The following is a 10,033-nucleotide window of genomic DNA, read 5'->3' on the forward strand; positions in this document are numbered from 1 at the left end:
GCCATCTGCTGGTAACAATTAGACATGACGTGAAGCACCAGCAGATTGAAGCCCTCAACACTTATCTTTGGTGCTTGTAAAACTTCAGTAAGTATATCTTTGTGTGGGCAATGATCCAGGCTTTAACTGTTTTTGTTTGTTCCTCTTTAGCCTTCAGAGAAGTGTGGAGTCCTCAATGTCACCAAAATCACAGAGAATGGAAAGAAACTCAGGTTGGGCAGAAGTTGTTTGTTATAAAGCTTGATGGAGTTGTGTTTCCCTAAAAAGTACTTCAAAGTATTTACTCCCCTTGAACTTTTTCATATTCTGTCATGTTGCAACCCCTGATTTCTATGTTTTCTGTTAAGATGTGATGTGCCAGACCAACACAGAGTAGTGCAGAGTTGTGACTGGAAAGAAAAACACAAGACATTTGGGGAACAAAGCAAACATGGTAAAGAAGGTTCTCAGGTCAGATGAGACCAAAACTGACCTTTGTGTGGTAAAAAACTGACACTGTACATCATCCTGAACATACTGTGAAATGTGGTGGTAACATCATGCTGTGGGGGGTCATTGATGGTCATTGATGATGGAAAGATGGATGGAGCTAAATACAGATCAATACTGGAATAAAAGCTTTGAGGTACTTCAAAAAACCAGCAGGACCATGACCTGAAACATACAGCCAGAGCTACGATGAAATGGTTTAGTTAGAATGGCCCAGTCAGTCCAGACCTAAATTCACCTGGGAGTCTGTGGCAAGACTTTAAAATGATGTTCAGAGACACACTTTCAAATCTCAATCTCTAGATATGCAAAGCTGATGGAGACATAACCCAAAACACCTGAAGGTGTAACTGAAGCGAAAAGGTTCTGGTTCTACAGAGTAATGACTCAGATGGGCTGATTACTAATGTATGCCACACTTTTCGTTTTTTAATCTGTAACACAGTTGGAGTGTCATGGACCATAAACTAAAATACATTGAAGTTTGTGGTTGTGACATGACAAAATACAAAGGAGTTCAGAGGTTGTGAATACCATTGCAAGACAGAGTACTAAATGCCTTTGTGTTTTGTTGTGACCGACAGGAAGAACTGGACATCTTCCTGGACCGTGCTGCAGGGTTTCTCCCTTCTCTTTGCAAAGGGGCAGGGGGGCAGCACCTCCTGGGTATGTAACCGTCGGCACACGCAAGCAGTTTTCTAGCTGCTTCTAGCGATCGGTTCATCTCTGTGACAATTCTCTCCTGGTTATCTTGGAGTAACCACCTATCTTCAAGCCATCTGTGCTTTGCAGTGTGTCGTCTGTTCATTGCTCCTCTCCTCTCCTCTCCTCTCCTCTCCTCTCTGAAGTCATACTACCGCAGCGGCTCCATCCCAGAGCTGCTCCTCACTCTTCTTAGCAGCTGGAAGCGCTCGGTCAAGCTCCGCCCTGCTGTCTCCTATGTGAACTGTCGGCCTGTGCAGGCTGCTGCTGTATGTCCCCCATCTCAGCATGAATTAGTGCCTCCTTGTGTCCCCACCAACCCCCACACCCTTACAACTGATTAATTTGTATGTTTGAGACCTGTGACCTTATCTCATTTTACTCCAAAAAATCTATACAACATGAAAGAGCTCTATAAGGCATGTAACTGCTGTCTAACCTTAGTGTGAAGCACAGTTGATCTTAAAGGCGTTTAAAACCTTTTTCCACATGTAATGTAACATATATCCTGTGTGATTCATACGAAAAACACATCAGAGGAAAATATAATATAACAAATGTGCCAATTCTTCAAAAAATGTTCTGCTGAAGAACCTTTTGATTCGGTTTCAGCATTCAGTTCTCTTGATTTCACACCTGCGATCAGTTCACGTGAATCTGATAAACTTGGAATGAAGTTCAGCTGGCCCCTGCAGGATATTCCTGAAAGTTGATGATTTGTGTCAATAAGATTACAAAATAAGAGATTACAAAAGATCAAAATCTTCTCGTTATATAAAAGTATTTCTCAGGAGGTGGGTGAAAAAAATACCACAGCATTTACCAATAACTGAAGAAAATATGGGACAACGGTGATGGGAAAAGACTGTACAGAAACTGGTCAGGGAGGCTCACAGCAGCACTGGAGGAGCTGCAGGAAGTCCTCACAGGTACGGGTTTTGTCTTCTACATGTGACAACCGGCTCATGTATGGCTCATGTATTCTGCCAATATCTGGACCGAGGGATAGGGTTAAAAAACTGACCTTCTTCCAAAGAAAACAGCAAGACCACAAGAAAATCTCCCTAAAGCTTGTGGGAGAACATGTTATGGTCAGATAGGAACAAATAGTGTTTGGTACAAAAACAACACACAGCACACAGTGAAATATGGTGGTGGCAGCATCATTATCTGGGGTTACAATTCATTATCTGGGTCTCAGTTTTTTTTTAATCAAAGTGGATGAACATTATGCACAGTTCCATCTAGCAGTCAGTTTTGGCCCCAAACCCAAAGTGTCTCCTTGAAAGATGATGTTGCAGTTGTCATTTAGTCATTTTCTATACCGCTTCTTCCATAGTGGGTCGCGGGGAATCTGGTGCCTACCTCCAGCTGTCTACGGGCAAGAGGCGGGGTACACCCTGGACAGGTTGCCAGTCCATCGCAGGGCATGTTGCAGATGTATTTCATTTAAACTCAAGTTTGGAACGGCCCAGCCAAAGTGCAGAAGTAAGGTCATCTGAAGAGAGCTGTGGGCAAGAGATGTCCCCAAAATTCGAAATGATTTGGAGAACTTTTCAAGGATGACAGATATTGTCAAGTCAAAATGTGAGCCTACCAAGGAAAACTGAATGCTGAAATTCAGAAGGTTCTTCAGTAAAGTATCAGTTAAAAGGTGTGTGTAAATGTCCAATCAGGTTAATGCAGCTTTATATATATATATTTTTTAGAGGATTTGTTAGTTTATTGTAAATTATACAGGATAAATGTCACATTATTTTAAACCATAAAAACCTGGTATTCTAACAGAGGTGTGCGGACTTTAGAAGCCACTGTACCTGGTTATTAAAGTGAGTTATTGGACTCCAGCAGTGAATTAAACCTGTAGTGGTTGTATCTTGGCTTCTTATTTCATTTTCAATGAATGGTGTCTGCAGGTGAAGACCAACAGTACAGCACCTTGGAAAAGTACTCACACCGCTTGAACTTTTTCACATTTTTTCACCTTTTCACAAATATACACCAAATTGTATCTTGTTGGGATTTTTCAGATAGACCAACACAAAGCAGTGCATAATTAAGTGCAAGGAAAATGATACATGCAATAAATATCAGGATTTTATGTAGATTAGTGGTGTCCAAACGTTTTGAACCAAAGGTTCATGAATCATAAAAAGTTTTTTTTTGGCCCTGTTAAAAGAGAGGCTTACAGTTTCCAGAGTTTGAGTGAATTTTAATTTCTTGGCCTTGGAAGAAAATGTCTATTCTAAGCAACCAAACCAGGATTTGGATCTCTCTTCCTCTAACGCTTGCTATGTCACATATCACCCTAGTCAGCTTTAGAGTACACCTCGGGATATTTTTGGTCCTGATTACTATGGAATTACATGATTATGAAAGATGAATACTGGGTCTTGTTCCTAGCGTTGTCCATTTTGGGAAGATTTCAATTTGTCAAAAAAAAACAAAATCTCCATTTGTGTCAACAGCCTGTGCTGGCGGGTCAAATACTTCTCATTCTTGAATGTAATCGGGGGGCCTCACGAAATTAGTCCAGGGGCCATAAATGACCCCCAGGCTGCCCTTTGGACAGAATGGGGTGGGGTGAATACAAATACATGCCATACCTTTTCGGAATTGTATTTGCAATAAGAAAATTAAGCCATCTATAATTTCCTTTCTGTATCACAGTTATTCTCTTTGTGTTGGTCCATCATAAAAAGCCCAATGAAACAGCTTGAAATGTGATAAAATGTAAAAATGTTAGATTTGCAAGGCAGAGCAGCTGCTTAATGAATAGTTTATGTTAACAAAGACTAACTACGTGTACAAAACAATCCAATGGGAAAATCCTGACAGACAACTGGTCTAATTTGTGAGCCAAATTCTTAAATATCGTATTTGGTGTTGAAGAAACATGTTTTTCTCCTAATGAAAATAAAGTTGAATGTGAGTCACTTGTTTAGTCTGGTAATGCCGCAGTTCGTGATGTGCCTTTGCTCTCTGTGGAATGTTGGGCAGAAATTACATCCTGAGAAGCTGCATCCCATCTTGGACTGAAACTCTTCCCTAATCCTGTTTCTTTGTCTCTAACTGGACTAAATCCTTTTGGAACCACCAACATGTCCTGTAATCTCATGTTTAGGGCTCATTCTGTATCTCAACTGTCCATTGCAGAAATTTGGCAGCAATCAGTCCAAGCCTGAGTTCACCGTTGATCTGCGCGGAGCGTCGGTGGAGTGGGCTTCCAAGGAGAAGTCGAGCAAGAAACACGTCATCGAGGTATGGAAGACCCTTCAACTTTTTCTCATTTGTGTCTGAAATCCAGCTTTGACCACTGATGGTTCCCCCCTTTCAGCTGAAGACCCGCCTGGGCACAGAGCTGCTGATCCAGTCTGAGATCGACAGCGTCATCAATGACTGGTACCGGGCCCTCACAGAGACCATCAACACTCATGTGAGTGCCTGTCATGTCCAGGTCTAGGTTTCAATCACAGTGAACACCTCTTATAACAAAACCCACTGTCTCCTGTGGTCCAGGCGTGGGAGTCTGATGAAGCCATCGAGGAGGACATGCCTGAGTCTCCGGGAGCTGAGAAACAGGACAAAGAGAAGGACCATCGGGACTCCAAGAAGAACAGGGGTGAGGCAAACCGAGGCGAGTGACCCGCCAAACCCTGCTCTCATTGATAGTCTGGGGTGGGATAAACTCCCCACTGACTGCACATGTATGACAGCAAAAGAAAACTCGTTCAGGGCACAACTGATATACCCTCCTTTCTGATGTCACCCTGAGCTACTGCCTGTATTGCCTAAATGAAAGACTGCTTCTGACACCATGTGTACATTTGTATCACCACTCTCCTCTGTGTGCTCAGTAATGAAGAACTCTGTGAGCATGGACTCATCAGACCAGAAAAAAACCAGGATGAAGCTCAAGAAGTTCCTGATAAGGCGGCCCACCTATCAGGCTGTCAGAGACAAAGGATACATCAAAGGTGAGCATGCGGGATGCATTCTCAGAACCTCCCCACTTCACACATGTGAACGCTGGGCAATCCTCAGCCCTGCTGCTATAAGTTAGTGTCTGTCTGTCCACAGACCAGGTGTTTGGCTGCAGTCTAAGCAGTCTGTGTCAGCGGGAGAGCACATCAGTGCCCAACTTTGTCAAGATGTGCATCGACCATGTGGAGAACACAGGTACAGCCATCTTGGATCAGACCCTATGACTTTCATACAGCAAAGACATAGGAGCTTGCTGAGATCTAGATTTTTCCCCCTCTTCATTTCTCATTGTTCAGTTAGGAAGATCCAGGTTTAATCTCACATCTGTTTTCATACAGATAAAGACAGTTATAAGCTGCTTAAACAGACTCCCAAGTTTGGGTTCTCCTTTAGTTTTTGCTCTGCTATTTTCAAAGCTGGACCATGCTTCTCTAGTATGACACCCAGCGGTTTTCTAAGGGTACTGTATGTCTGAAGGGAAATTCAGTGGAGGGAATTAAAGTATGACACACATCCGCTGTTCTGGGAGGTTATTGATACAAAGCTGCTCCCAGGCTATATTCCTTTACGTTCTCCTGCAGGACCGCTCCAGTGTCCAGCATTTGTTGGACAATGGAACTGATTGGAGCAATCTGTTTGTGTCCTGCAAACTGAGCAGTGATAAAAGACAAAGGCTGTTCTGTCTGACTGTTGGCTTCATATTAAATGAGAAATGCTGGTCCTGGGTCAAGGAGTGCAAATATGCTGTTGGTTCTCAGTTGGTAGATGGAAAGCAGATCAGTTTCTGAGTAGGTTTAGCATGACTCAAGACATGTTGGTTATTCTCCCACCTGTGCAGGTCTCTGTGTTGACGGCCTGTACAGAGTGAGTGGGAACCTGGCGGTGATCCAGAAGCTCCGCTTTGCTGTGAATCACGGTGAGGTTTCGTGCGGCTCCTGACCTCTGGTAACTGGTGTGGTAACTGTGGAGCACCTGCCTGTGATCAGTGCCGTTGTATTGATTGTCTCCTCCTTGTGTCAGATGAGAAGGTGGACCTGAACGACAGTAAGTGGGAGGACATCCACGTCACGACTGGAGCTCTCAAGATGTTCTTCAGGGAGCTTCCTGAGCCTCTCTTCACATACGGATCCTTCGATGACTTTGTGAACGCCATCAGTAAGTGGCTGATATTAAATACGACCAACACACGGCATTGATAAGTTTGTGCCTTTGAAAAGTATTCACTGTCCCTGAAAATGTTCTCATTACCATCACGGCTTCAGTGTGTATTTTGGGATTTTATGTGACAGACATGGAAAGTAGTTCATAATTTTAAAGTTGCAGGGAAACTGATTTTCAGAAATGTTTACCCATGTAAATCTGAAAAGTGTGGCTGGCATTTGTTTTCCGGTACTGAGTCAATACTTTCTAGAACCATCTCTCACTGCAGTCACAGCTGCTAGTCTTTCGGATCATGTCGCTACCAGCTTTGGGTTAAAACATTTGCTTATTCTTCTTTTGGCTGAAGCTCACTCAGACTGGATGAAGAGCACAGATTCCCATCGAGATTTAGGTCTGCACTTTGACTAGGCCATTCTAACACATAATTATTCTTTGATCTAAATGATTATATTGTAGCCCTTGCAGTATGTGTGGGGTTGTTACCTCCACTCCAGTCTCAAGTCTTCTGCAGCCTCTAACAGGATTTCTTCCAGGGTTGCCAAGTATTTAGCTCCATCCATCTTCCCACCAGTTCTGACCAGCTTCATTTGCCCCTGCTGAAAAAAAGGTTCCCACAACATGATGCTACCACCACCATGTTTCACCATGGGCATTGTGCATTCTGGGTTATTTGCAGTATTAGTGTTTCACATTACATGGACTTTTGCTTGCAAGCGAAACAATTTAACTTTAGTCTTATCTAAATACAGCACGTTCTTCCATTTGTTTTTTATTATTATTGTTTTTTGCAGCACTAGTTGCCCTTATTTTTTTCACTTTATAAAAGTGAGCCAATGGGCCAGGACTCGAACCCATGACGGGCCGTTTCGAAGACTAAGGCCTTCAGACATGGGTCGCACCCGTCCTTCCACATGTTTGCCGTTTCTCCCAGATGGCATGTGAAAAACTGCAGAAAGTAATTCTTATGGCTTTCTTTTAACGTTGGCTTTCTTGTTACCCCTTTTCCAACCATTCCATCCTCCAGATCTTTCTGCCTGACTTGTCTGCTGTGTTCCTTGGTCTTCATGATGCTGTTTTTTCACTATGTTCTCTAACAGAACTCTGAATGCTTTTAGAGAACATGGTAAATTACATTCAGGTGGATTCTGTTTGCTAATTGGGTGACTGAAGGCAAGTGGTTGCACAGGATTTTATTTAGGGGTATTAGATGAAAAGTGGCTACACTGTACAGTTTTGAAAACCCTCGATCATTTTCCTTCCTCTTCCGAATGCACTACTTTATGTCGACCAGTCACACAAAATCCCAATAAAAATAGAACTTGTAAAGCTCAACTCAGCGCTGTGTTTAATATCCTTTAATAGTGAAATGATGTTTTAGGTTCTAATGTACCCACAAGAGGGCGCTCTTGACATTTCTTGTCTGTTTCTGTGCTTCAGAATGCTCTGACTATAAGCAACGAATGAATTCAGTCAAAGACTTGATCAAGAAGTTGCCAAAACCCAATCATGACACAATGCAGGTTCTGTTCAAACACCTGCGCAGGTAAGACACACTCTTCTAGATGATGGATACATTAAATGTGTCATAACTTGTAAAAAAGATTGGATGTAATGGAGTGATGGTTAAACTGCAGTCTCTTCCTTTCATTCTTCCCTCACACCGATCCGCCGCTCAGCGCACACAGACTGCAGCCAGCGTATTCTTAGCCCAGCGCAGCCACCGGCTATATGATACGTTCACAATGACATTTGCTTAGCTCTCAAATTTGCATTTACACAGCGCTGTGTTTGCTGTAATTCAGCACCTTATGAAGTGCTGTTTCTCTGTGAAATTTATAGCGTGACATTCAGCGTACAGAGGTTTGCGTACATCAGCAGGCGGATTTAATCTGCCTTTTTTTCCACTCCCTTCCATGAATATGTTATTGTTTTGTGCATCTGCATGCAAGGATGTAGATTCTATTTAAAAAGGCTATTATGCTTTGGCCTGGAGCATTCCAGAGGTTTTGTTTGCCTCCACGCTCCATCCTGAGATGTTGTTTTTCTGCATGAAGCCTTAAATTGGTGCTAAAACCAAACCACCAAGACAAATGGACTCACCTAAAGCCATTTGTGACATATCTAATCTCTAAATCTGCCCTTGTTCTAATTCTCCTTCCCCCACAGGGTGATAGAGCACGGAGAAGTTAACCGCATGACCACCCAGAGTGTCGCCATCGTGTTCGGACCAACGCTGCTGCGGCCTGAGACGGAGACTGGCAACATTGCGGTCCACATGGTCTACCAGAACCAGATAGTGGAGCTGATCCTGCTTGAGTATGAAAGTGTGTTTGGGAGGTAGAAGAGGAAGAGCATTCCCAACTTCCCAAAGACAGACTTTTGACCTTATGATTGACTAAGCTGAACAATGCTGTGGACCAAGCAGTTGGGAAGAATAAAAAAAATTAACCGTTTACAAAAGTGTTGCACTTACAAAGAATTTGGGGATGAGTTTAGGAAATAAAAATAGATGTCTAGATGTTGCCCGTATTTCTTTTTTTCAGTTGCCATTCCTGCTGCGAGTAGCGGGTGGATGAGGCTTTCAGAATGTTGCCGTGGTGATGTGTGGGCGTCTGTGTGAGTTGGTGTATTTTGAGCGTTTTACACATACACTGGATCTTTGTGGCCAGAACAGAACCGGCCACTCCTTTTGAACTCCGGCTGGGATCAGACCAGGATTGAACTGGCAGCCTCTTCATTTTAATGAACCAGGTCCTTTCTGTGTCTGAGATGGTGAGGAGAAATGATCAGTGTTAAGAAGACAGTGTTCTGGCACTTGGATGGGCTACCCTTTTCCCTTTTTAGCAATGTAAGGCAAGAACGTTGAAGATGGATGAAATCACCCTGAGCTGGACCAACTGTGGCGGGCTACTGTAGAATTTCAGCTGGGCTCATCGCCCTCTTTCTGGACTAACAGGACATTAACAGAGTGGATTAACATGATCAGTGGATTTCCTCCTCATTAAGCTAATATTAAAGAGCATTTAGAGAAGTGTTGCTGCAGAAACTGTATGGATGGTAAAAACTAGCCATTGAACACATTTCAGAGCATTTGTACAGAGCGTTGTAAAAAAATAAAAGTGTTCCTGTGACTGAGGTGTGTATGCTTGATGGTGAACCAATGAAAGATTGTGAATTTAAATATAAAAAGCATCAAATGTGGGGAAAAAAAGCGCTAATGGACTGTGAATATTGTTTGCAGGTGTGTGTGAGGTGTTTGCGCATGGTCAGCTGCACATTTTGAATGTAACTTTCCGGCTAACTGCTGTTTGTGAATTGTTATGTCTAATAAAATGGACAAACGAGACACTGGGGTGTATTTGTCAGCTGGTTTTAAAGCAAAGCTGGTTAAGCTTATCAAGGAGTATGAAGGTTTTACAGTTTGAACAGCTAAAATCTTCCATCATACCGTTAGTGGAGTCTGAAGTCCTTCTAATGAGATGTCAGAGGAAGTGCTGAAGTGATCAGACTTCTCTGGTTTCTGAAGTCTACAGTACTACTGTGCTGCCCCTCCCCCACTTATTGCTGTGCACTGTGGGTCAGCTGGCTGAAAGATAGCTACTTCACTTTTCCTTCACTTACAAGTGAGACAAAATTGGCTGCTTGGAAATATTTCCTATTGTGTAAATCACACTCCAGAGGGCTTGGAATCTAAAGG

General features: G+C 42.9%; 1 protein-coding gene across 6 annotated transcripts in view; it reads left to right on the forward strand.

Annotated features, from left to right (window-relative positions):
* arhgap12b (Rho GTPase activating protein 12b) overlaps nucleotides 1-9,682 on the forward strand; it is a 78,464-nt gene extending 68,782 nt beyond the window's left edge. For 4 of the 6 annotated variants that reach the window (XM_047349811.1, XM_047349813.1, XM_047349817.1 and 1 more), the window contains 12 exons: nucleotides 151-212; nucleotides 1,074-1,155; nucleotides 1,338-1,460; nucleotides 4,348-4,452; nucleotides 4,529-4,627; nucleotides 4,711-4,813; nucleotides 5,049-5,168; nucleotides 5,272-5,370; nucleotides 6,014-6,091; nucleotides 6,196-6,330; nucleotides 7,774-7,879; nucleotides 8,503-9,682. In XM_047349811.1, the coding sequence (XP_047205767.1) occupies nucleotides 151-212; nucleotides 1,074-1,155; nucleotides 1,338-1,460; nucleotides 4,348-4,452; nucleotides 4,529-4,627; nucleotides 4,711-4,813; nucleotides 5,049-5,168; nucleotides 5,272-5,370; nucleotides 6,014-6,091; nucleotides 6,196-6,330; nucleotides 7,774-7,879; nucleotides 8,503-8,677 (1,287 nt within the window). In that variant the 3' untranslated portion in view covers nucleotides 8,678-9,682. The remainder of the gene's footprint in view (nucleotides 1-150; nucleotides 213-1,073; nucleotides 1,156-1,337; nucleotides 1,461-4,347; nucleotides 4,453-4,528; nucleotides 4,628-4,710; nucleotides 4,814-5,048; nucleotides 5,169-5,271; nucleotides 5,371-6,013; nucleotides 6,092-6,195; nucleotides 6,331-7,773; nucleotides 7,880-8,502) is intronic. The other 2 variants (XM_047349814.1, XM_047349815.1) reach the window with 1 other exon arrangement.
* The last annotated feature ends 351 nt before the right edge of the window (nucleotides 9,683-10,033 follow it).

The sequence above is a fragment of the Girardinichthys multiradiatus genome, chromosome 21 (genome assembly GCF_021462225.1).
Source record: "Girardinichthys multiradiatus isolate DD_20200921_A chromosome 21, DD_fGirMul_XY1, whole genome shotgun sequence".
In the NCBI taxonomy this organism is placed as follows: Eukaryota; Metazoa; Chordata; class Actinopteri; order Cyprinodontiformes; family Goodeidae; genus Girardinichthys; species Girardinichthys multiradiatus.